General features: G+C 39.5%; 1 protein-coding gene across 5 annotated transcripts in view; it reads right to left on the reverse strand.

Annotated features, from left to right (window-relative positions):
- The window catches only part of opcml (opioid binding protein/cell adhesion molecule-like), a 1007280-nt gene that overhangs the window by 566876 nt on the left and 412552 nt on the right, over positions 1-27852 (reverse strand). For all 5 annotated transcript variants that reach the window (XM_072238353.1, XM_072238355.1, XM_072238354.1 and 2 more), the window contains exon 2: positions 21395-21627. In XM_072238353.1, the coding sequence (XP_072094454.1) occupies positions 21395-21627 (233 nt within the window). The remainder of the gene's footprint in view (positions 1-21394; positions 21628-27852) is intronic.

A 27852-nucleotide genomic window follows, 5' to 3' on the forward strand; every position in this document is an offset into this window, starting at 1 on the left:
AATGCAGGCAAATGGGATTAACATAGTTAGGAATCATGGATAGCATGGATAAAGTGTCCTGAAAAGACTTGCTTCTCTTCTTTCACTTCCTTGATTCTATTACAGTTAACCATTTGTGTGTACCTTCTTCTGAATCCCTGGGATAGAAAACATCAGGCCCCTGAGCTTGCCTGCTATTTGGATAATAATTTTTTTCCCCTGTATGACTCTCCTGCTGAACTTGTGTATTTCTGTCTTTCGTTCAAATATTTGCAAGGATTAGTGTGGGGTGTGCGCAAGGTCACAGATCCAGGAACACAAGAAATTAGAGCAAGAATAGGTCCCCCCATACACCTCAGCACTGCCCTGTTATTCAATATTATCATGGCTGAATTATGCTGACTTCAACTACTCATTTGTGACATTTTGTCAGTCATAAAGCAGATTTTAAAGTTATCACCACGTCTGCACAATATGGGTTTAACTGAATATATTTCTTTCTATTTGGTTCCCCCATCATGCAGATTGAAAAGACAAAAATAACAATTAATGTTTGCTATTTCCTTGCTTTCATCTGCAAATTTACCCTTTTAAAATATCTAGATTGTGCAGAACAAATGCCTTACTATAATTGAGAAAAGCTTATATTTGTTACAAGTTTATTTTTACATTTGCTGATTTTGATATCCTGTCTTCTTACCCTTTATTATATTTCCACAATTCCTGGTTTTATTCTCATTATTTTTGTTCTTCCTTTCAGATTCATTCTGTTACCTATTTTGTTAAAAATAGTTGCTTTAAAAAACTTAGGCAGAGCGTCTGAGGAATATGAATGCTGTCCCATATTAAGCTCATTTTTCTGAGCACTTCCCACTTTCATCTACAGTTCTCCAATAATCTTGACCAATATGTTGTCAGTATCGAGCCGTTGGATGCTAAAATCTAGAGTCATGAGATAACATTTCCAACCTAACATTGAGTTTGATCGTTTAGTGATCTCCATTGAGTAACGGTTGCAAAGGTAGATTACCTTATTATAACAAATTAATTATTGTTAAATCTGGTGATGGTTACTGGTTCTGAAACATTATTCCTTGGAAAATAACCTTATTGAGGTGCATGTATTTTGTATTTTAGAAACATGCAAGTTCCAAAGTGCTAGCCCCGAACAAAGATGTAATGAATAGTCATCAAGAATTTAATTTATTCATTTATTGCCTGTATGTATGACTGGTAAGGTCATAATTTATCACCAAACCCTGACTAGCATCACAGTTCTTTCAGTAGATGAAAAAGAGTCAACCACAATGTTGTAAGTTTGAAGCCTCAGGAACACCACAGCACTGTTTTAATTGGCTGCTTTACTCCATGGGTGGAGATACGTCTCTACCAAAGGAGGTGTAAGGTGCTCCTTCCCTCTGCTAGCATGCAGATCACTCTTTTAGGCAAGGTGTACCACCTACTTAGCCCCGATCACATGAAACCATGGGAGCAGGTGGTGGATGGTCGTATGAGCAGTTGGTGTACATCACAAGTCCTGGTTATGCGACCACTGACACCAGGCAGAAAATCTCTGAAGAGTTTTGAAAATGGCTGGGGTTACCCGTCTTGTAAAGACACTGCCCAGAAGAAGCAACGGTAACCACTTCTGTGGGAAAATTTGCCACAAACAATGATCGCCCACATCATACGACATGGCACATGTTGATAAGGATGATGGTGATTTCTTGATCTATGATCCATGGAAGTAAAATATTAGAACCTACTGTTCTATATCACGATATTATCTTTTTCATAGGTCAGATTAATTATTTACTGTGTAACACCATCATCAACACAAAACCAGGGTTTTACTTCCCAGTCATTAGTCAAATAGATTAACCATATCAAACCATTAACTGCTCATTTAAATTTCAAATGTAGTTCATTTTCTTCCACAAAAGAAAGCACTGGTCTCATACACGACTATTTAAAATGCTATCAGTCACAATTATATTCTGGATATGACACTCTTTCTTACCCCATAATATTTTCACAATTTAAAATAAATTCAATTGTCAAAAACTTGGCCAAAAGGCTTTCATTAGAGGTAGCTTCAGTGATATGCAACAGCTTTTCAGGACAGTGCACCCTCCTGTCCTAAAATCACCAAACACTGTGCGGGACAGGTCTACAAGTGTAATAATTAATTGTTATGTTGCATGTCTTTGATCAGGCACTTCTCTTCTGCCAAAATTATTTGGAAATGCAGGATGCAATTGAAAATTTTTCATAATCATAGAAAGTAATTAAGACAGTGGTGTATATAATTGGATGCATTCAAAAGCAACCTTCAAAAAGGAATTTGATATAACAAAACCAGGAGACCATAAGGGGGAGCAGAATTGGGCCCTTTGGCCCGTCAAGTCTGCTCCACCATTCCACTTATTTTCCCGCTCGGCTCCATTCTCCTGCCTTTTGAAGATAGGGATAATTTTTATTGTCCTCAACCTAGAAGGCATGAAGCCATGTGCAGCATCATGAAGAACACAGAAAACTGTCATGTCAAAACACCCAAATAAGCTGTCAAAATGTTAACACCTCTGAACAAATTTAAGATAATCCTGAATTTAGTTACAGTGATTTGAGTAAAATGCTGATTTACGAGGAAATTCCTATATTTGAATGAAATATGCCACACTTGCAATTAGTTTAAAACTAAAAATTAGAGCTTTAAAGCTTCGGCATTGGCAGCCAGTGATCAGCGGTGTTCTGCAGGGGTTCTGTATTGGGACCGCTTCTTTTCACATTATATATCAAGGATTTGGATGTCAGAATTGATGCAGATTGACTTATTTGCAGGTTGAGATGTTGGTGAGGAAGGCAAATGCAATGTTAGCATTCATTTAGAGAGGACTAAGTGTGGGCACGTGGTCAAGTGGTTAAGGCATTGGACTAGCGACCTGAAGGTCGTGAGTTCGAGCCCCAGCCGAGGGAACGTGTTGTGTCCTTGAGCAAGGCACTTAATCACACATTGCTCTGTGACGACACTGGTGCCAAGCTGTATGGGTCCTAATGCCCTTCCCTTGGACAACATTGGTGTCGTGGAGAGGGGAGACTCGCAGCAGGGGCTACTGCTGGTCTTCCATACAACCTTGCCCAGGCCTGCGCCTGGAGAGTGAAGACTCTCCAGGCGCAGATCCATGGTCTTGCTAGACTAACAGATGCCTTTACTTTAGAGAGGACTAGAAGACGAAGGAGATAATGCTGAGGCTTTATAAGGCAAAGGTCAGTCCACACTTGGAGTATTGTGAGCAGTTTTGGGCTCCTTATGTAAGTAAAGATGTGCTGGCATTGGAGAGGGTCAAGAAGAAGCTCACGAGAATAATTCTTGGAATGAAATGATTAATGTATGAGGAATGTTTGATAGCTGTGGGCCTGCACTCACTGGAGTTCAGAAGAATGAGATGGGTTTTCATTGAAACCTATCAAATATTGAAAGGTCGAGATAGAGTGGATTTGGAGAAGACGTTTTCTATAGTGGGTGAATGGAGAACCAGAAGGCACATACTTAGAATAGAGGGATGTCCACTCAGAACAGAGATGAAAATGAATTTCTTTGTCCAGAGGGTGGTGAATCTGTGGAATTCATTGCTACAAATGGCTGTGGAGGTTAAGTTGTTGGGTATATTTAAAGTGGAGGTTTATAAGTTCTTGAATAGTAAGGTTGTCAAAGGTTATGGAGAGAAGGCAGGTGAATGGGGTTGAGAGGGATAATAAATCAGCCATGATGGAATTGAGAGCAGACTCCTATGGCCTTAATGCAAATGCTATATTTCACTGTATGTTTCAATGTACATATGATAAAAAATCAAACAATCTGAATCCATCTTCCACTACAACGTCCAGAGTCTTAGAAATTTTCACTTAACAAATTGACATCCCTATACTTGTTGCTTGCAAATAGGGTTTAGGTCTTAAGCACCAGGTTAGCTGGTAAATATCTCTGCCTGGTTCAAAAATCTCTTCTTTTCCTCACCTTCCATCTCATCCTCCTACTAATTACTTTAAGTCCATGTCCCACAGTTTTTGACCCAATTGCTAAAGGATATGTTCTTATTTATCCTTGCTAGGCTTCCCATAATTTCATACATTTAATCAAGTCTCCCCTCTGCTATTCTATAACCAAAGAATACAAACAGAGCTAATCCAACTTGGCTAACATTTTCCTGTCCTGGCAACAACATTATAAAATACTCGATTGTCAAGTGGTGTCCTAACAGGTGTTGCATAACATGCTTCTCGTGTTGTACATGCAGAGTACAACTAAATCAAACATTACATATTAAGATTTAACAGATTTGCACCAGATGAAACCATTAGATAAAATTTAGTGGAAAAGGGAAAAACTAAATACAGAAGATTGCTTTGTTCACCAAACTTTTCATTTTGCAATATACTGTTACTTAGTTGAATGGCTTTGCTCATTTGGAGTCAACACTGCGAACTTCAAAACATTTTGAAGGCAATGGTTTCAGGCACATGACACAAATTTCAACCATGAGAACACAACATGTAGCAATAATTGAATCTAAATTCCGAATGAAATATGGCAAATATTGCATCAAATCACCAGTGTTGTATGTTTAAATGATTACTATTTCACTAAAATCATTTAGCTATCAACCTTTGAACTAATTAAGGAGTTTGGTGCATAATTTCTAATCATGGGATTGTAGAGACACCAGTTGTCAGGCTGCACTCTTCAAGAACTAACACACTTGCCTCATTGATGTCTACAAAAAAAAACATGTCAATTTATTAAGGAACTTTCACATAGTTTCAAGATGTCCCTCAGCACCCTACAGCAAATAAAATCTGTCTGAAATGCAGGAAGCATGACAGCAAACTGTACAAGGTTTTAGTTGCAGCAGATAAGGAATAAACTTTGGCAAAGATATTGAGAAGCTTCCAAACTCTTCTTCATGTACACCTAAGAGAACAGACACGGATTCAGATTAACATCTCATTGATAAGACAACACTTGTGATAGTGCACTGTTTCCGCAGTGCCTTACATAGTCCGTAAATCAATCTTAGAGACACTCGAAGCCACTTCATTGCTCCAATCTCTGATTATGGGATGTGACATTATGGGATGAGACAGGAGTGCTACCCATCATGCTACAGGTGATAAGTCTAAACTCAATTCCGTCTTTGTTGAACTAACTGTGTGCTTTATTCACGTAGAATGTTAACTCCCTCCTAAAACACAACTTTCCTTTTATTTTCCCGGCTTCCAGAAAGACAATTTTTTTGGTGTTTTTTTTATGGGAAGTGCATAAATAGAGAAAGTTGATTAGGGATTTCCATGTTGGAGAATTGGAGCGGTTCACTCCTGTTTTAGTATGATCATTAACCTTCTTGTCGGGGCCATTCAATTTATGATCATTGACAGCTTAAACAGCTGGCAAAATTACAGAATTGTTTTTAATCAGCAGTTCTCAATATTTTTTTTTAAATCAGCTGCTTCATGAGCATACCTTCCCCACCACATGATGACATCATGTCATGCAAGGCCCTGATGCTAAGAGGGGACAACATTTGGACCCTGGTCACTTTTATGTTGCAAGTTAATATTAAGGCAATTCTATAAACTGCATTTATCTCTGCAGTCTCCAGCTTCACCTGACTGAGTTTCTCCTCAAAAACAGTTACATTGATACATCTGTACAGAAAGGAAGGTTTCCCGGAGTGCCAAGGTGCCTGGAACACATGGGTGTGGTTTCCCAGCTGATCAGGGAAGCACACAAAGGAAAGGGGGACCTAGTTGTGCTATGGCTAGACCTTGCCAATGTATACAGCTCATTACCACATAAAAGCTGGCGGAGATTGCGCTGGACTGACATCATGTTCCAAGGAAGATAAAGTTCCTCATCCTTGAGATTTAGAGATAGTCTTCTCCCTGACCATGTTAAGGCAGCTGAAGTGGAGTGCAGAGGCCCTCTGACTAAGACAGGCATGTGGCAGCCCCTAATAAGAGTCTTATGGATGACCTCCCGGTGACAACTACATCAGTCTCAGGCAGTAGATGGATCCTCCAGGGGCTAAAGAGACTCATTGCATGGGCATTAAGCCAGAGAAATCCAGGTCAATGTGTTAAAGAATGGCAGACTCACAGAGAAGTTCTATTTTCCCTCTTGGATCGTATTGCTATCCCATCCAACTCGAAGAAGCCAGTCAAGAGCCTGGGGAAGGTCTTTGACTGCAGCCTAAGAGATGTGGCTGCCATCTGGAAAACCACAAAGTAGTTAGAAATATGGCTCACCAGTGGACAAGTCAGGCCTACTTAGCAAGGTCAAGGCCTGGATCTACCTGCATGGCATCCTCCCCTGAATCCTCTAGCCCATGCTGGTACGAGGTACCCACGTCAACGGTTGGTGTTCTTGAAAGAGAGATCAATGGCTGCCTTCAAAGATGACTGACTGGGCCTCCCGCATAGCTTGAGCAGCATTGCTCTGAACGGGAAGAGGAATAAACTGCAGCTTCCTTTCAGCAGCCTGAACGAGAAGTGCATGGTTTCCTGCACAAGAGAATTGCTGTTGTACAAGCTCAAAGTCTCATCAGCAGGCACTGAGGTCCGAACAGGCAGGAAGTGGAAGGCCAGGACACAGTGGAGATGGCCCAGTCACATCTGAGGCATAGGGATTTGGTAGGGACAGTGGCGTCTGGTCAGGTGTGACTGGGCAGCTTCCCTTCAACTCGCTTTGACAGGGCCCAGGGCAGGGACAGACAACAAACTGGTCCAGGAAGAGGTGTGAGCAGCTGTTAAGGAGGTGTGTACCACCAGGAATGATAGGAATGGGGCAACAGGGAGCTTGGACTAGGTGGGAGAGTGTACTGAAGTGGAAGATCTCCTGGTCCAACAGCTGGAAGGCAGAACCCCAGCGCATGAAGTTCATGATCCAGGCTCTGTACGACGTCATGCCTAGTCCAGCAAACCTTTTTGCTTGGGACAAAGGCGAGACACCATCATATCTTCTCTGCCCGGCTAAGGGACACTGGAGCACATCCTCAGCTGCCATCCAAAAGCTCTGGGAGAAGGCTGCTACTGCTGGCACCATGACCAAGTGCTGAAGGCAGTGGGAGAAAATGTCTCCTTGGCCATTAACAACAACAGGCACCTCCACCAACCCAGAAAGCCCATAGCCTTTGTCAAAGCCGGAGAACAACCACAGCCTCAGCCCAGATCACCAGCAGGCTTGCTCACCAGGGTGTCTGACTGGCAACTGAAAGTCGATCTTGGCAAGCAATTAAAGTTCCCTGACTTCATTTTATCATCCCCGAGGGCTGACATGGTCATTCTGTCAGAAACCTCGAGGCAGGATTGAGGAGACATTTGAACGTAAGAAAACCATATACCAGAAGCTGGTAGGTCAGTGCCAGAGAGAGGAGTGGAGGGGACGATGTGAGCCAAGAGATGGGGTGTAAAGGTTTTGCTGGCTGCTCGCGGTGCAGAACCTACTCTCTCCTTGGCATTACAGAGGGTGCAAAGAAAAGAGCCGTCAAGACCATCTCAGAGGCTGCTGAGCGAGACTCCAGATGGCTCTGGATCAAGAGATGTGACCCGTGGACCAATGCTGCTGGGAAACAAGTCAGGGCCTAATCAACCCAGGCTGGGTTACTTAGGCAAGACAGTCTGATGCTGAAAGACCCGAATCACCTGATGACCCTAGGTTAAATCACTGATGATGTGTCCCCAGCATATCCTCAGGTGTATCTCAGCATCATGACTGCAAACTATGAGATGCAAAGTTTCTAATGGCTTAAACACAATATAATCTCTACAAAAAGAAAGCAGTCAGAATATTACAGGTGCTAAAAGTGTTAAACAAAGCAAAAAAAAAATTAGAAATGCATCATTGGTCAGGCAGAAGTTGGAGAGATTGAAACAAGTCAATTGTTTTCTGTTAGAATAGAGAAAAAAATTGAGGTAAAATTACGGGAGGAAGGTGAAGAGCTGATTGGTGGAGGAGAGGACAAAATGCAATGTCTGTTGCAGGGTGGGGAAAGTTTAATGACAGAAGGGGAATTAATACTAGCATTGGAGAGAAAACAAGAGGGGCAGTGTTCACTGAGACTGTAAGGCACCCAGGTGAAAGGTGAACCACTTTCATGGAGTTTTATTAGGACTGAATGAGAACCCATGTCAAAGAGGGATGCATGCACGTTATAATGAACATCCCTTCATGATGATGTGGGGTGACCAATAGTTTGCAATATTGCATTTCTTCTTCCATAGAAATTCTGCGATATTGTTACAGTCTTAAAGCTTCTGGCTAAATATAATCATGAAAGTTGAAATAGTTTCCATGAACATCTAAACTTTTTTATGCAGAGATAAGAAACAGACCTAGAAATTGGATTTCACCCATTTTTAGTGTGTTAAATGGCTGGTATGTTTCCCCTGAAGTCAAACTGAGTTTTAGTCAAGGAAATGCTGCATTGAACTATTTTTACTTTAATAAATTGCTATTGTGGATTTTCTCCCATCTGAAAGCATTGGAATTCACAGACAGCAGCTGCATGTGGGCACACAAATGCCATTTCATTCACACACTGCCAACTGGGAAACAGTTCACTGGTGTTTAAAATGAACATCAAAAACTGCAGAAGATAGAAATCTGAAACAAGAACTGAAATTGTTGAACATAAGAGGTTCTGCAGATGCTGGAAATATTGAGCAACGCACACAAAATGCTGGAGGAACTCAGCAATCAGGGCGCTCCTATGCAGGGGAATAAACAGTTGACATTTGGGCAGAGGCCCTTCATCAGAAACTATTGAAAATACTCAACAGGACTGGTTGTAGTTGTGGAAAGCTAACGAAGGATATTCAACCTGGAATATTAACTTTGATCACTTTTCCACAGATGCTGGGTCACCTGTTGAGTGTTTCCAGCATTTTTGTGTTGATTATTGGTACTGTTAAGGCGCTCTCTCTCTGACTATTTCTTAGCAATGAACCTTTCTTTCAAGTACATTTGCTGTCCCAAGTTGCTAGATCTCATTTTTTTTTCCACAGCTACATGAGTTTTTCCCCTCATATTTAAATCCAAATACGAAGTGCTCAGTTCAAAACTATACCACTCAAATCTCGAAAGGAAACCAATTTATCCTCCGTTATTGAAGGAGTACAAAGACTCCAACAAATAAATGCATTAAAACATTTGTTCTTTTTACAATTTTTTGACAGGTTATCTTCTTTGAGTAATTATTCATGATTGCAGTTGAGTGATATACATAACCATAATATAGAATCTGAGCTTTTTGTTGATACAGTGAAAGATTTTGATTATCATACATAATATTTTGACTGGGCTGCATAATCATTCTATTGCTGCAGCTACTCGTAGCTTTGAGAGCAAAAAAATGATCAATCTTTCAAACATTACAAAATTAAATCTTTAGTACATAAAACATGCAGTAGCAATAACCATAGTCTGTCAATAGTACTTCTGACAATCTACAACTGCTGCATTTTAATTAAATGCCACATCTTGCAGCTTCAGTCGTCAATCAGCATGTTTCATTTCTTGCCTCATGCATGCCTTTTTGGAAATGAAGACAGTCTTGAAGGGAACTTCAATAAAGGGGCAAGTACAATTCATACATTTTCTTCATGATTATCCCATTACTTACATTCTGTTATTAACAGAGAAATCTTGGAACTAGGAATCCCTTACAGAAATTAATTCTGAAAAATATTATCTGCAATTTTTTTGTTGATTTTCAAAATATCTCCATCATTGTACCCAGATTGTTGCCTCTATATTACAGTAAAAGAAGCATCCAACATCCTCTACCTCCAGTACAAATCCCCAAATAGTATTCTCTCCATGGCACCGTCACAAGCAGTCATTTCACAGCATCTTATCTTCATGTAGGGTTCCCAAACCCACCTTTAGCCCACACTTCACCAGTTATACCAGCATTACCAATCCCTTTTTCCTTGATGACTCAAGCCTTTCTCCTGACCCCGATGTGTTATGCTTTCTCCCAATGTCCCTACTTAATCGAGACTCAATCCAACCCAACCACCTAGTCCCAGCCACCAACTCCTGACCACAGTGCTTAGTAAAGAAAGCTAAAACACGAAGAAATCTGCAGATGCTGGAATTTCAAGCAACATACACAAAAAATGCTGGTGAACGCAACAGGCCAGGCAGCATCTATAGGAAGTGGTACAGTCGTCATTTCGGGCTGAGACCCTTCGTCAGGACTAACTCAAAGAAGAGACAGTCCTGAAACGTCGACTGTACCTCTTCTTAGAGATGCTGCCTGGCCTGCTGCGTTCACCAGCAATTTTTGTGTATGTTGCTTGTAAAGAAAACTAAATTCAACTTTGAAAATTGAAGTGCACATTATTTTTTCTCTGCTCACCTCTTAAACGGGCTAATCTGCTTAACATTTGGTTTTCTAATTCACAATTTCAAAGCCACAATTGAAATTCAAGTAAATTTTAATAACAGCAGTTAGGCTCACAGAGAACAACGTTTTGCTGGCTTCTGGAAAGCAATCTTTTAAGTTAAGTCATTATAATTATAATAAGACACCTCAATGAAATATGAAAGCAATTCTTTAAATATCTGTGACTGGGTGGGAGGGAAAGAGAGTGCATGAACCTTCTGTGTCATCGTATTTCGACTGCTTCTCTATACATTTAAATATCTTTATTTGTGGAAGCCAAGTCATTGGGTGCATTTAAGGCAGAGACAGATAGGTTTTTGATTAGCCAGGGCATCAAAGGGTATGGGGAGAAGGCAGGGGAGTGGGGATGACTGGAAGAATTGGATCAGTCCATGATTGGATGATGAAGCAGATTCGATGGGCCAAATGGCCTACTTCTGCTCCTATATCTTATGGTCTTATATCATGATTGTATGTGCCTCCCTGACCCCACAATTAGTGCCTTACAAAACTGTCACCCTCGGAATGCAATAAGTTTCACTCAAATGCCCTCCTTATCTTCTACCTCTCGCTCTGAAGCTCTGCCTTCTGCTTATTGACTCCTCTGCTAAGTTTCTCACTGACTGCCTCTCAATTTAATATACCTCCGTCTGGTCCACTCTCAGTCTTCTCCACTGCATGGAAAACAACCGAGCTGAATCAGACTTCCCTCAAACCGGAGATGCCACATTAAAGGCAATATCTTGATGAGTCTCTTCTGTACCCGCTCCAGTGCGATCACACCCTTCCTTTATTATGATGACCAGAACTGTAAAGCTATTTCAGCAATGGTCTAACCAATGTTTCACAACAGGACAATGAAAAGAGAACTGCAAGTCTCTGAAGGAAGTAATACAGGTAGACAAGGTTCTTAAGACAGCATATAGGTTATAACAAATAAAAAGGGTCCCAGCACCCATCTCCCTGATATCCCAATAGATACAGGCTTCTAAACGCAAAGCAACCTTTCATCAAGACCTCCTATCACCAAGCCAATTTCAGATCCAACTTACCAAAACATCCCAGATTCTACAGACTCTTGCATCTTGAACCAGTCTCCTACACGGGTCCTGTCAAAAGTCTTAATTTAATCCACACAGAGCAAATCAACTAGACCATTCTTGTTGATATACTTCATGACCTCTCGAAGCAATTCAACCAAATTGAGATCTCTTCAACAAAGCCATTTTGATCATTTTGATGGATTATCTTTCCAGATTAATCCTGTCAGTCTGAATTAGTTTACAAAAATTTCTCTGCCATTGACATTGGACTCACTAACCTGTGAAGACCTGAGTTACTCCTGCTGCCCTTCTTAATAAAGTTTCCACACTTACTGTCCGATAGTCAAAAGGTACTTTTTCTGAAAGAGCAATGAGGAGGGAATCAGGCAGCTGAAAACCTCAACTCTTTTTTTTTTGATGCTCAACATTGCAGAAGTGCTTCTCCAGGTTGAAAAATAATGTCAAAACAAGTTTTCTTGGGTCTCCACTGGTCCCAAATCATCTTCCCACTTTCATTACTCTGTGGGGTTGGGTTCCAATGACAGCTTGTTTCATGGGGCCTAGCAGTTTCAGGCTGGCCTAGTCAGAAGGATAGGAAATAATAGTTCATCAAGTTCATGTAGATTGTCATGGGCATACTAATGAGGGTATACATTCCGCAGCAGCACAGTACAAGTCATTGGTGGAAACTCTTCAAACAAGCAGATGGAAATTGCCCCTCACATTTCCACTCTAAGATGCAAAATGAAACTACAGTGCTTAACCTTGGTGAGCAAAAACATGGTGTGTGCCATCTTCATACCAGTTGATTCAGGCATGGCAAATTGCTATCTTTGGCTGAGTTACCTTGGTACGTTTACAAGTGAATAGGGTATTACATAGACTTTAGTAAAAAAAACAGAATAACTGACCCAAACAATTCATTGTGTTTTCATCCACTTCACCAAAAATTGTCTTTACTTTCTCACCTGATATGGTCTCTGCATCAATCACTAACCCTTAAAGATACTGCATAGCCTCTGTATAAAAGGATTCCCTTGCTTCCTTTCTAAACTCCCTCACATCTGATCTTACAACTGTATCACCTCAGTTTAGATTCCTCAGTCTAGTTGTATTTATCATAGCAGGCAGCACTGATATTGCAAAAATGTTCCTGTCCGATTCCAAGGTCATAGAGGTTTAAGCTTCATTTCACAGACTAGAGCACATAATTGAGGCCAATGCTTTACTGGAGAGTTACATACACAGAGGTACATCTTTCCTTCAGATAGGATGTTAAAGCCAAATCAACTCTAACCTGAAGGAGGGAGCAAAATATTGCACTACACAATTTGGATTAGAAGAGGGTACTCTGCTGGAGGAGTTTCCAGCATATATCTCTCAACCAGTATCAATACAACAAACTAAATGGCTTTCACTCCATTGTTTAAGAAACCTTGCAGTACAGAAATTGACTGCTACAATCCCTCAAAACAGAGAACCACACATGATAAGTTTTTAAAATTGTTTTTTTGCATTTTGGGACTGCCTAATATGTCTTCATAACTGCCAGTCCTTGACTTTGCTGTTCCATTTCTTTCACCACGTAAGATACAAACTTAGTGTCCAAGTGAAAATTTCCCAAAATTACTCTGCCTTTCTTCGCATTTGTATGTCTTTGTGCCTGTGAATTTGTGGTAAAACTGCTCTGTATTCTAAATATCCTTCCAGTAGCATGGATCATTACATACTGTATGCAGTTTTATAAACTTGCACAGGAAAATGGGTTGGTTTCTACTACAGGAAAAGTACCCAGGACAATCCTCTGTATACAATGGGTTGGGTCCAAGTTTTAATGAAGGGACACAATCAAGGGCATATTCATACACACCTGAAAAAAAAAAATCAAAGGCAAGTTCCAACTCCAAATAAAGCTGACATGAGTACTATTCATCTAAAAATGAACAATGTCTCTGACAAGTATAATGAGAACTTCAAATGACTTTGCAGCGTAACTGGCTGGAACGCAAAACTTTTCACCAACTGGATGAAAGAATCAAATAATAGGACTTGAGAATCTGAATAAAATTGAAATGTGGGAGATATAGATTTGAAAAATGCCACTTCCAAGATGAGTCATTATTTTCGATTCCTGAAGACATCTTGTGGCTCATTTTGTCACTTCACATGCTGTCTTATTTTCAGTAAGCCAGTCAGTAATTATGGAGCTGATGTTATTGCTCTACATTTTCACATTGATTGAAAGGATTCCATATATGCTGATACTTTTTTTTTTAAATGGTCTCCGGGTATTTTGCCACCTCATATTGGTGCCTAGAAGCTAAGGGTTACAAAAATTGGACTGGAATCACTACTGAGATTGTGAGTGATGCAGTGTTTGATGCTGCCAGAAACTATTTCTGTCCCGCCTTGAAGAAACACATTGAAAATTAAAACCTGGGTCCTAGCCTCTTGATCCAAATGCAAGTACTTTTAGCATCACAGAATTGTCAGCAGCCAAACAGACAACTCCAAAAACAGAATTATAACTGAATTTTAAATTCCACAGCTCCCCCAAAAAGGGACCTGATCACAGATCATTGGATCATTAGTGAAAACCTTCAGACTCTGTATTTGTGTATTCTGAAATTTAGCTAATAGTCTTTCCTCTCTTTTTGTTTACATCAACATTATTTCAACTGCATTCAAATTCTATCTCTTCTCTTACTGTACGCCATTCTCACAATAGCAAAGAACATCTCAGCACCACTATTTTCTACTCAAATGACAAAGCATTTTGCAGAAACACTGTTCCCTGGAAATTAGATCAGCACCATCATCTCTGAGTCCTATACAATCCACTTTGAAAATAAAACATTTGAATTTGATTAAAATTAAAGAACCTCTGTAAAAGGACCACAAATTTCAAGGCAAGTTGAGTTTAGTGACATAAGCACTAGACAACGGAAACACTTGCTTTCAACAGCACATATGTACAGACAACTCAGAGTGCAAATTATGCAGAACAGTGGAGAGAGAGAAAAAAAATCCATACAAAACAAGAACTGTATGCAAAATACAGAGACATAATCAGAGACAAGTCCATGTAAGAATGGCCTGTAGCATTCCATTGCTGAAGTAGGGTTAGGGTTGTGCAGATCATTCCAAGGACCAAATTGCTTGTTGTGTACACTTGGTGCAGGCAGAATGCCAGACCCATGCTGTGGCGTGAATGCCAACACCATTACTTTCCAACCGCCTGCAATATGCACTGGCGACTCATTCAGAATCAGCACACTCAAAGCCAACACAACTTGAAGGAGCTAACTGCTGGGGACCTAACACATGGATATGCAGTTTAAGGTAGACCCATCTCCCTTCCCGCCTCTCCCACTTTGCCTATCCCCACCACTCTTCAAATGAATAGCTATTTTTCTTCAACTCACCTCCAAGCCTTTCACCCTTCAGCTAAAAAGCATTCCGAGTCCAGAACCCCTACAAGCGGCACTAATGTTTGCTGCCAGGCTACATCACTTGGTTCTTGGTGATAAAGTTAAGGTCCAGAGTTTATCATTAACATTGATTACATCCAATACATTTGGTGCAGGCATAGTTTCTACTAAACTAATCTTGTATATCTGTCTGTATGTGAACTACACTGCCCAGCCCCTTGCTTTCCCAACCACCAGGAAAGGAGATCATTTACAAAAACTAGAATTATCTTGTGGGAACTTTACTATCAATGTGCAAATTTAGACCGATGATTTTTGTTCTTGAATTATTACCCAGTTAGTTGTGGGTGATCCAAAATGAAAATTACAGAGGATTCATTTTAGAATTTAGCTAAATCAATAGCCATCAGCACTTTGAAATGAAACCCTGATTAGATAGTGTTGTTTTATCTCTTTATATATACCCCAAGTCATATCCTGGAGTCTTCAGAAAATCATATAGGATTTATTTGAGCGGATTATGTATATCTTATTATCCTCTTCAACCTCAGGACAATAGTGAACTGTCCTGAAAATATATTAATTTAAATGTAGCTGTCTATGTCGAGCTAACAATTTTAGCTTGATGCTAATAACTTAAGATTCTCTAACTTTACATAAACAAATTCAGGAGATTTTTAAAAGGAGAAAAGACTTTAAAAAGTTAATGACTACATCTGTTTGAAAGATTCAAATAATGCCATTTTACAAGGGCAAAGTCAAGAGACTGACATATAAACGGGTTCCTGGCCACCGTGGGCACAAGCTTTTATTTATATAAAGTAGTGATTTCAGTCTTGCTTTAATTCTCTTCATTATCTGTCATTAGTGGACTTTATTTCATGCACAGTCAACTATCTCACACTTTAAGCATAGGTGGTATTCATACAAGACAAATGACAATTGCGAAGACATCATAACAATCTTACTGCTGGATTTATTACAGTAGTTTGAAATAAAACTGTCAGGAATATTTTTTAAATGGCCCGTTTCCTCCCTCACAAAACTTGAAACAAAATTTTATGTGTAAATTATAGGTACTCCATGTCTTACAAAATTTGCATTCTCTCAAGAGGAACAGAATGGCAGGGATAAGATAAAGTCACAAATATCATGATGCTTTCCCTTGCTCTGATACCTCTAATAGGGAGGTGTGTGCGCTGGTCAACCAGATGGGAACTGGTTTTTGGTCGCACCTGTCACCACATCAAACAAATTGACTAAACCTGTTTTTTCTAGCTCTTACCAGAGCCTGCCACCACCCCACAGCCTGACTGAGTGCCAATCTGATAGTCCCTTCCCCCTTATCAAGTCAATGCCTGCCATTGCAATTTTAACAGCCATCTCCAAGTAACTCCAGAGTACACAGTGCAATTGGCAAGAGATAGTGAATTCCTGTGGGACAAAATCTGTTTACTTCAGATGACACGAAATATGCATCTCTAAATCCAGAAAATGGAGGTCTAATGAAAGTTTTCAGAAGAAAGGAAATTCAGGAAGTTAAAGAGAAAAGAAGGGAAATAAGCACAGTAATGAGGTGAGTAATAACAAAAGGGCAGTGTCTATAAACTTAAAATTATACCTCCAATTAGAATTAGAATTAGTTCAAGTAGAAGATGGAACCAAAAGTTTCTTTATCTGAATGTAGACAGCATTAACGACAGGACAGGACAAAAGGTAAGGTAGAAATAAACTGGAATCAAATAGCCATGACTTAGATGTGGTACCAACATGACCGGGGTTGGGAATTAAATATTCCAGTATGTTTAACTTTAAGATGACATAGCTTGAATAGAGGAGGAGGACGGATAGCCCTAATAATGAAGGAAATGATTACAATGGGGTGGGGGGGGGGGAGGAAGAAGAGAGACAGAGACAGAGAGAGAGAGAGAGAATAGAAAATATCTTAGGTCAAAAAATCAAGTAGACTTAGCTTGAGTAATGCTAACAAGGATAAAAGGGCAGGATTTATTGGGAAGGAGGAGTTGTCTGCAGGTCACCAAACAGTAATAAGTCAGAAAATTAAAGAAGCATGTAACAAAGGTAATATAATAACGATAGTGGACTTTAATTTATGTAAGGACTTGGCAAACTGAATTAGCAGTAATTGTTCAGAAGAGAAATTCATAGAGCATGCATGATGCTTTTAGATTACTATGCTGAGGAAGTTTAGAAGTGATCGAGGGGGAATTTTTTTTTCACGTAGGTAGCGGCTGATGCATTACTTGAGGAGGTGGAGCAACTCTCACAATATTTAAGAAACATCTCATCATGCATGGGATATTACACAGGGAGGTGAGTATATATCAGAATCAGAATTAACATCACCAGCAAATATTGTGAAATTTGTTAACTTTATGCCAGTACAATGAAATACATGATAAATGAATATAGAGAAAAAGCTGGGTTACTCTAAGCTGGGTTAAAAAATTAGTGAAGTAGTGTTCATGGGTTCAATGTCTATTTAGAAAATGGATGGCAGAGGGGAAGAAGCTGTTCCTGAATTGCTGAATCCTTCTTGATGGTAACAGTGTGAAGAGGGCATGTCCTGGGTGATGGGGATCCTTAATAATGGACGCCTCCTTCCTAAGGCACAGCTCCTTGAAGATGCCTTGGATACTAGAGAGGCTGACAAATGAAATGGTCCACCTGAACATATAGTCAAAGGGCCTGTTTCTGCATTGTATGATCTTGCATCTGTCCATCAAGGGAAGGCTATTTTAAATCTAAGACAGTGCAATGGGCAAGTATCAATTAATACTCATGTCACTTGGGGATCTTTAGGTAAGAGCTATCAAATAACATGATGGAATTTTATGTGGAGACAGTAGTTCGATTCAATCTAAAACCAGAGCTCAAATCTAAATGTAGGTATGAGGCATGAGTTGACTGTGGTATATTGAGAAAATAAATTTACAGATATACAGTTAATACCAGACAAGAGATAATTAATATTTAAAGAATTGATAAAGCTCAGAATAAAAAGCAACAAGTGCAAGGGGCTGGATGGCCTATTCTTTGCCTTTATATATTTTTTGCACTATGTTCTCAGATGAGAGTGACCCAGAACTGAGACCCTGATGTTTATGTAATTACTGTCACTCACAATCCTCCTCTGTATTTGATTCTATTGGAACAACTGGTCCACAAATTCTTCCAACCTTAGATATTCTGACCTCATTCAGAATATCAAGCTTCTTGATCACATCACGAATACTGCATCTGTAAAGTCCTGAAGCCTACTAAAATTTGCACTGACTTAGAGAATTTTGTTGGGAGTAGAGAAGAGGGTGATAGAATAACAAAGACAAAAATGTATGAAGGGAAGAGATACAATTATTTCATACATTTCCAGGCCTCAGGAGATTGCCAAGTGGTTTTGCAATGAATTAGGTACTTCTGCGGTGACATTCGCAGCCAGGTTGCAAACAAAGATTACAGAGCTCAAACAAAATTAGAAACCCTTCCATCTATCTCTGAGTGAGATCTAGGGTGGAAGCTGCAGCCTGGATCTGAAGATATTGTTCAGATATTAATGTCCCAGTATCTTTCCCTATCAAAACAAAATTTATAATATTTCCAAATGCCTTCACTTTACTTCATACTCTCATATGAATAAACCTCAGACCTTACCATGCATGTGAGAGTCCAAATGTATATATTAATGTTGTGATACCTGCATCACAGCACTTCACAACAAACTACCTGCAACTCTACTTGTTCCAGGCAAAGAAGGAAAATTGAAATGATGAGCAACATTGTTTAATAGTACTTTCTTCTAGTGAACATCAACTGGAATGGTTAGCAAGCTCTCCAGAATGGCAGCTGGCCAGGCTGTCTGAATCAAGGAAATGTTAGTTAGCTGGCTGTTCAACTGTGAAGAGAATCAAAGCCAGACTTGATCCTGTCCATATCACAAGCTCTTGGCTAGCTTTTCTACATTTTTAAATGATTATAGTGCACCAACCACAGTGTTGGCTGAAATGAAACTATATAACTATGGTTGCAACTCTGCAGGAGCTGAAGACTGAGCATTCAAAACTCTTGCATTATCTTGAAATAGCAAGCTGTTTTCAATGTCAAAATTGAAAAAAAAAATCAATTATCACACTCATTTGTGCACACTGGGCAAAACTAGCTGCACATTACAAAAATACAACATCACTATTACACATTTGTATCTGTGATGGGATTCACAGATGGCAATACAGTAACTTGAAAAAGTATTCAGTCCCCACAACCATTTTTACATTTTACAGTTGCATTTTCTAAATTTAAACTATTTTGAAGAAGGATTTTTGAGCTAATTTACAAAACACTGGGCATCACGTCAAATCAAAAGAAACATTCCAAAATCTGTCAACAACTTACTAAAAATGAAAAAGCAAAATTGTGAGACTGAAAAGTATTCATCCCCTTTGTAATTACTATACTAACTTTCCTCAGATGCAATAGACTATATTACCTTATGAACTCACTGAGTTTGTTGATGTAGAAAATTGGAGGATCACCTATTTTCAATGAATTCATAAGAATAAATACCCCCTCCCTCTGTAAGGTCCAGCAGTATGGTAGATTTTCAACAAACCAAACCAAAACTAAGATGAAAGGACATTCAAGACAAGTCAGGGAAATGATAATAGAAAAGCACAAATAGGGGCATTGATGGTGTGTATAGTCAGATGCTTTTTCCCAGGGCTGACATGACTAACACAAGAGGGCACAGTTTTAAAGTGCTTGGAAGTAGGTACAGAGGGGATGTCAGGGGTAGGTTTTTTTTTTATTATACACAGAGAGTGGTGAGTGCCTGGAATGGGTTGCCACGACTGTGGTGGAGGCGGATACGATAGGGTCTTTTAAGAGACTCCTGGATAGGTAATTGAAGCTATGAAAAATACAGGGCTATGGGTAACCCTAGGTAATTTCTAAATTAAGTACATGTTCGGCACAGCATTGTGGGCTGAAGGGCCTGTATTGTGCTGTAGCTTTTCTACGTTTCTAAATCTGGGGAAAGGTACGAGACCATCTCAAAGGCACTGAACATACTGTACCTCGGAGCTCAGTGCAGTGCATCATGAAAAAGTGGAAAAAAAAGAAACCACAGCCACACTGCCTAGGTCAGGCCGCTCCTCTAAATCTAGTTGCCAGAGAAAATGGCACTTGTAAGAGAGGCTACTGTGATGCCAACAGCCATTCTGAGTGAGATGCAGAAGTCAGTGGCTGCAACTGAAGATGAAGTTCATGGCTCCACTATTTCTAGTCTTGCAGGAGAAGGGTATTTATGGAATAGCAAGGAAGAAGCCCTGGTTAAAAAAAAAAGCATATCCTTGCCTGTAAAGACTTTGCAAAGCACCACTTAGAAGACACTGCAAAGATGTGGAAGATGATCTTGTGATCAGGTAAGACTAAAGTGGAAATTTTAGCCTCAACACTAACCAGTACATGTGGTGTAAATCTAATACTATGCATCAGCCAGGAAACACCATCCCTACAGTAAAGTATGGTGGAGGTAGCATCATGATGTGGCAATGCTTTCCAACAGCAGGTAATGGAAATCTGGTCAGGATTGATGGGAAGATGAATGCTGCTAAATATAGAGATCCTGGATAAAATCCTGCTAGCCTCTGCCAGAAAGCTTAAACTGGGGAGGAATTTAGTTTTTCAGCATGACAGTGACCCAAAGCACACTGCCAGAGCAACCGTGGAGTGACTTCAAATGAAGAAAACTGATGTCCTTGAGTGACTCAGTCAGAGTCCTGACCGTAACCAGGTCGAACATTTCTGGTAAGACCTCAAGATTACTGTCCACTGCCACTCCCCAACTAACCTGGCACAGCTTGAGCAAGTTTGGAAGAAGGAATTGACAAATCTTGCTCCATCATGTTGTGCAAAGCTAATGGAGACTTACCTAAAATAACTACCGGCTGTTATAGCTGGAGAGGTGGTTCAGCTGTACCAAGCAAAGGGGAATGAATACTTTTGCACTGTTGACATTTCAGTTTCTGAATATTTTGTTTTTCAGCTTAACAATTTTCCACTTTTTAGGTTCTACTGTGAAAAGGAGTATGTGATCCACAAATAAAAATTCTCAGTTAAATTGACCAAGATCCCTGGTTGGAATACTCATTTGTGTGAACAAAGGGTTGGGGGCTGAATACATTTACAAGGTATTGTAATTATGTGGCTAATAATTAAAAATTGTTTGAATTTGTTTGAAAGACTTTAATGAAAATGATTAGCAAACAAATGTCATTAGTTTCATTAATATATTCAGTTTGTTTCAATTCTCTTTCAGCTCACTGTAATAAGGAAAGCTTATTGGCCAAACCAGTTGCAGGAAATTTTAAACTTGACTATTTGGGATGATTGTCACTTCAAAGTTTTAATTGTAGTCAATTTAATTTTTCTACATGGTTATAAACAACTGTCAGAAACAATCATAAATGGACCCTACCTTGTACAATTATATGCACCCGAGTTGTCCTGGGATGGTTGTGAGTTTGAACTGAGCAAGTGTAAGGGCCTTCATCGTACACATCCACGGACATTATCTGAATGCTGTATTCTGTTTTGCTGTTTGTCACTATAACCACTCGAGGGTCTAGTGACCACTTGTCCTTTCCTGCGTAGAGTATGCTAGAGCGATTCAGCCATGCCACACGTGTCACACCACTGTCAATTAAGCACCTAAAATGAAATCAGGAAAGAAAAACAGGACTTAAAATATGTAGACATGAGGAAAATAACAAAACTGCAACACTTGTAACAAAACTACAATCTTCAAAACAGCATTGATGCTGAACCTGAAAAAAATTAAACTCTCTCACACTGATTCGGCCTGACCTGCTGGATATTTTCAATATTTTAACATTTAAAAAATAATTTATCACTTTTCAGATTAATATATTGGCAGCATAATGAATCCCATTAAGCAGCAATACAAGGTTTAGTAATTCTTCACTGTACAGTACTGCCAAAATCATCATGATTTACTTGTGGTTGGAGGAAGTATGAAACTTTCCATCCAATGGATAATTATCAGACACTGGACTGAAAGAAAGGCTCTCTCAAGGGATAAATAGAAAATATGCAGGTCAGGCATCTGTACAAAGAAAAGTCCATTTAATGGAATATCATTCCTTAGATGTAATCAAGTCCATCTAAGTTTTTAATTACTTTCTCTTCCAAAAACTTGCAATTCAAGTTCTAAGTGCCCTCAAATGGATGTTTGTTACCAGTCCAACTGAGCAAATAATTTTCTGGATTTCTTAACCAATTACTCACAACCTTTGTTACTTTCAGAGCCAAGCTGGTACAAGAAAGCATATATTAGAATATTAAATTCATATTAAATCACAGAGGGGAAATGAAGATTGTATTAATACAGGGGGCAAAAGCTAAAATGAAAAGTGAAATTGATAATTTGCTCAAAAAAATCAATAAGAATTAAAACCTGTGGGATTGTGGTGTACGAAAGTTAGACCTAAAATACAAGAAAAGATGTCTAGCTATAATGAAGGCAATGCTGTTAAAACATGTGCTGTCTGAAATAGACAGCCCCGGCCTACTGTGTTGAACATTTGTCCATATCCAGGACATAATTATATTGAAGTTAAAGTCCACTACTGATATTTCAACAATGCACAACTGCCGTGGTATCCTTTTTGTTGCAAGCAACCAAGAATAATCTTCTCTGAACATTACCAGTTCAATATATTTGAAAAAGAGCAAAGTATTTTTTCATGCAATTTGGAGTTAAACAACATACTTGCAACATTGAGATTTGGAGTATTTAAATAAGTAGCTGCAGCAGGCTAAGCAACATCAAGTTCAAAACTAAAGTAACAATGGTTGGCACCTATTTCACAGATGCATTTTACAGTAAGTTAGGAGACAATGCTTCCTGCACAGACCTTTCATATTTGGGAAATGTGAACTGTCTGGCATTGTTAACAGGATCAGGATAAGGAAAGAAACTCATGACTGGAAAAGGCTGACTAGACCTTGGGCGAGTCATAAGTAAACGCGTTAAAATTATCTACAAACAAGATCCAAATGAACAGCAGAAGCAGAAAGACAACATTGATATGAAAATAATAACCTGCCAGAGGTTGAATGAAAAGCAGATGGTTAAAAGGTAGAATTATAGTACCATCGAACAATTGGAGAAAACACATTGAGAAGGATAAACAAAATTAAAACATTTACGTGACAGAAAGAATGTGTGTGAAGCTGATAAGGTGCACAAAGAGGCAGGCAGAAGCACAAAGCACTGAAAAAGTGGAGCAGAGTATTTTATGACTGGTTGATGCCATGGTCCCAATAATTGAGCTCATTATCATTGGATAACCTTCTCACTATTGACATCTTGATTTTCGGCCAAATCATTCTAAGACATAGCTAGGCTTAATTTGTAAGACATTAAATTGCAAAATGGAGACCTAGGAACTGTAGGTTTGTTTCCCAAATGTCACCTGGCACAAGTGTGTAGTTGTGGGGTAGGTTAACATGAATTCCAGATTGTGCCTGGATTCATGGATGCCAGAAGTGGGCAGACAAAGCTGAGTTGACAGTAGCACTGCTTCAGAGCTCAGCTAACACCTTCTCAGAGCTAACATCATCTCCACCATTCAAAACATAGTTTATGTTCACCAGAGGAAGGACACCCCACCCCACTTCTCCTAAGTATAACTTCTTCTCTCCTTTTATACCCATCTTCCAGTTGAGTTCCACAAACCTCTGAATTTTATATAAATACTGTCCTTTCTTTTCCTTAATCCAACTTTGTTGCCACAGTGATCGACTAGATTTTTAATTACGACTTTCACCTCTCATTTAGGCAAAGGCACCACAACATTTATATCCTTAATTTTAAACATTCCTTGGCTAGAACATCTGCCACCTCATTTCCTTCAACCCCAACATGGCCAGGTATCCATATGACCTAAGTCTTGCAGCCTCAACCAACGTTGTCCAATCTCACGGAGAATGCCTGGCCTACAATTTGAAATACCTATTTTAACAGACGTCAAAACCAAGAACAAATCAGAACACACAAGTACAGTACATAATCAGGGTATACTTCTTTGAACTATTCCAAGGTTAAAATGATAGAAATCATCTTAAACATGAACACTGATAGCTTTGTCTGGTCATGTTTTCTTAAAAGTCACCTGAAACTTTGCAGCACAGACAGAAACACCTGATCGACCTATCTCTGGATCTTTTGAACTATCTGTATCTTGGTAGGTAAGAAGCCATTATATTTGCCTTACATATAGTGGTGGCATCCCTTAGTCTCACGAGACCATGGATCTGCGCCTGGAAAGTCTTGCTTCAGTCTGTGTTAGAGCAGCGTCTGTTGTGGCTGTAGAGGCCCACATGGGAGTGACAGTCTCAACTGCAGCGACTGCATTTGAAGGCGCTGTCCTCCAGTGTTGTCTTGGTGCTGTTTTTCCGACGAGTGCGTTTACAAATAGTATATTACTGAATTCCCTATGCCACTGATATGCAATGAATTTTCATCTTGATCTTTATTTGAAAACTTAGATGAACCACAGGCAAAGGGGAAAACCACAGAGGAGCAAGAGAAAAGGGTCCATATTCCACATTAAATAACCCACGATTTTGTGCCCATTTATTTCCCATCCACTCCACTCCAGCCTCTTCAACAGCACCATTTGAAAGAGCTATCAATCATTTTCAAGTTGCTAATTGTTTTCAACTGCTAGTTATTGTGATCAAGCAAGTATTTTGTGCTTTCTGTAATTGTAAACACTACAGAGAGTAGTGTGACAGATGAAGAAAGACATTGCCTTGACCTCAAGACTTCTGCACAAATCAATCGCTTAGATATGTTTGCACTGAACATAATCCTCCTACAACATAATAATACCTGGGGAATAAACAGAGAAGAGAACACAGAATAAGACAAACTATAGAAGAGAGAGAAAGCACACGGCTGGAAGAGAATAGGAAACAATATTTTTCAGTTGGAAGCCATTTCTGCTTAGGTTATTGTGGAGGGAACCTACCTACAGGAAGTTCAGTGCAGATCAAGGAGTGAGGAGTCTGCTTTTCAAATCGAAAAATGCTCTTCTCAAAACCTACCACCTGCTCTAACCACAACATAAATTAATGCAGGCTGGCTTTAAGTGGTGTCAGTCTCTCTCAATGTGGATCTCTTGCCAAAAATGGTATGAAACTATTTCACTGGCTGCACTTTGCAGTCATGTTAATTAGCAACCAGCATCAAGTTGGAGGGGTAAAAATAAAATGCCAACAGCACCAATTAGTTTGCACCACACTACTGCTGTTCCCTTGGAGGTTGTGTAACACCTCCACTTTGTCAAAATCAACAAGAATTAATTAAGTCTGGCACATTCCTCATATTCTTTCTTAAGCAGATATATTACGGCTGATTTGTCAAACTGCATCTGACTTCTGCTCTGGACCCAATGTTGTCTAGCTCCATGAACACCAATGATCATGAGAGGAATGCCAACAACGATCAATAGAACAGTAAAGACATTTGGCCAATACCTTATTAGGGTCATCACTGAAGCTACAATCTAACCACTGATTCAACTTAACTCTTAATTACATTCTTTAGCTAATGTTGAAAACTCAACATTCAAGAAAGCTGAGCATATATTGAATAATATTCCAAGCAGCACTACAGTCTATAATGTTGCTTCTTATAATTAGACCATCAAGCACTTCAGTTACTTTTATATATGAGTACAATTGTACTTCAATGTTGCTTCCTTAATTGCATGTCTTAAATGTCAACTAGAGTATAAACCTGTTCAATTGGGTGATTGTGTTATGGATAATATTTATACATTTGAACATAAACTTCAAGTTTATTTTCTTGAATCCCAGTCCCAATGAGTGCACTGGTAATTGCTTTGCACTTTCCTGAGACATATAATTACAGAATGAGATATGCAAAAGCCTTCCAAATCAACACAGACAACAGCTGTTTGAAGACACAGATGCTGGAATCTGGAACAAAAAACTGCTGGAGGAACTCAGCAGGGCAGGTAGCATCCATAGAGGGAAATGGGCCGTCAATGTTACACGTAAAGACTGAACTCGATGCAAGGTCTGAACCCTAATGAAGACTGTCCATTGCCCTCTAAAATTTGTACCTGGCCTACCGAGTTCCTCCAGCAGTTCGTTTTTTCGCTCAGGTGCATTTTAGACTCAACAATTCCAACACTGGAATGGAATACAGCAAGAACCAGAGGCAAGAACTCATTTAAACTCAAGTTCAAGGATCCTATGAATCACAAGCCTGTAAAGAAGTGCACAGTTCTAATCAGGAACCAAACAGACTGGGGCAAAGTGACCAAACCCTCCTCAACTTGTAAATGCAGTGACCCAAATCAAACAATGGGCCACTTGATTATATCCTGTCCACAATGCAGACTTGATGGAGATATCTTTGAGGTAAGTCCTCTCTTCAAAAAGGCCAAAAGCAGCCTTGAAAACACAAACTCACTTTATAAACGTTGCTTCTGCTGTCTTCAAAAAAACAGAAGCAGCCATGAAGCTGCAGCATATTTGACACTTGACCTCCAGACCATGAACAAATCAGTGCCAGTAATCCACTTAGCCCTTCACTCTGTGCTCTTATCACACCTGTTCTTCTTGCTTCATTTTTCCCAGCATCCCCACATGCTGTCATGAGGCTTGCAGCATCTATCTCTAATTCTTGTTGTTTGCAGCTGCATTCAGTTAAATCACCCATAGGCAAAAAGCAGATCAAGGTGATGTCCACAATGAAGAGCTGTCCCATTGATTCAATTTTTTTTGATCCATACATCTCTCATAATAACTAACATCCAGCTCAATAAAACTGCAGCTATTTTGATCTTCAGTCAAATCTGGACCCAAAGCCAATTCACAATTTCAGTCAGCTCAACCTTAATTGAGTAAATATCTGACTCAGTCCCTCACTGAGGAAATATCTGACTCAGTCCCCCACTGAGGACTTCATTTTCCTAAGCCAACCATCCACAAACACAATTCCATTTGCAGATGTATCTTTTAAATCATTCCACTTTGCCACAGCTGCTTTGTACGATTCTTGCAGAAAACATTTATGTCTCAATGAGATTTCTACCTTAATGGCAGTCTATCTATAAATTACTTAGTCCTGTGGCCTATTCTTTAACCATTTATCTTTCTTTCATGATTTCGCAAATACTAAATCACACAGGAAAGAAGACAGCTGCACAGACATTTGTGTCCGTACCATTTCTTTGAATGAGCTATCCAACTAGTCCCACATTTTCCCTGCATTGCCTTCAAGATCACTCCATTTCTCGTTCACATCTTGTTCCATTTTGAGTATTCTCCACAGCAACAAATAACATTTCTCCTCAGTCTTTCTGTATTTTTTTTAACCAAGGAGTAAATATACATTCTGTCAACATTTTAATTTGTGACTTGTGTCATCCCTGTAGTATGATCCCTTTTAAGTTTAAGAGGGGGGCACAGTAGCATAGCGGTTAGCACAATTGTTTTACAGCACCAATGATCACCGATCGGGGTTCAATTCCCACTGCTGTCTGTAAGGAGTTTGTATCTTCTCCCCATGACCATATTTCCTCTAGATGCTCCAGATTCTTCCCATATTCCAAAGACACAGGGTTACGAGTAGGGTTAGTGAGATGGTGACACTTGCAGGCTGCCCACAGCACAATCCTTGGACCGTGTTGGTTATCAACACAAAACAACACTTTTCACTGCATGTTTTGATGTACATGTGACAAATAAAGCTAATCTTTAATCTTTAAATAATGATCACTCTGCCCTCTTAGTCTCATTATAAGTGCTAAACATGGCACCATATTTCAAATCGTGGTTCATCATTTTACTAAAGGACGATGCTCTGTCTCAGCC

Source organism: Mobula birostris, chromosome 20 (genome assembly GCF_030028105.1).
Source record: "Mobula birostris isolate sMobBir1 chromosome 20, sMobBir1.hap1, whole genome shotgun sequence".
Taxonomy (NCBI): domain Eukaryota; kingdom Metazoa; phylum Chordata; class Chondrichthyes; order Myliobatiformes; family Myliobatidae; genus Mobula; species Mobula birostris.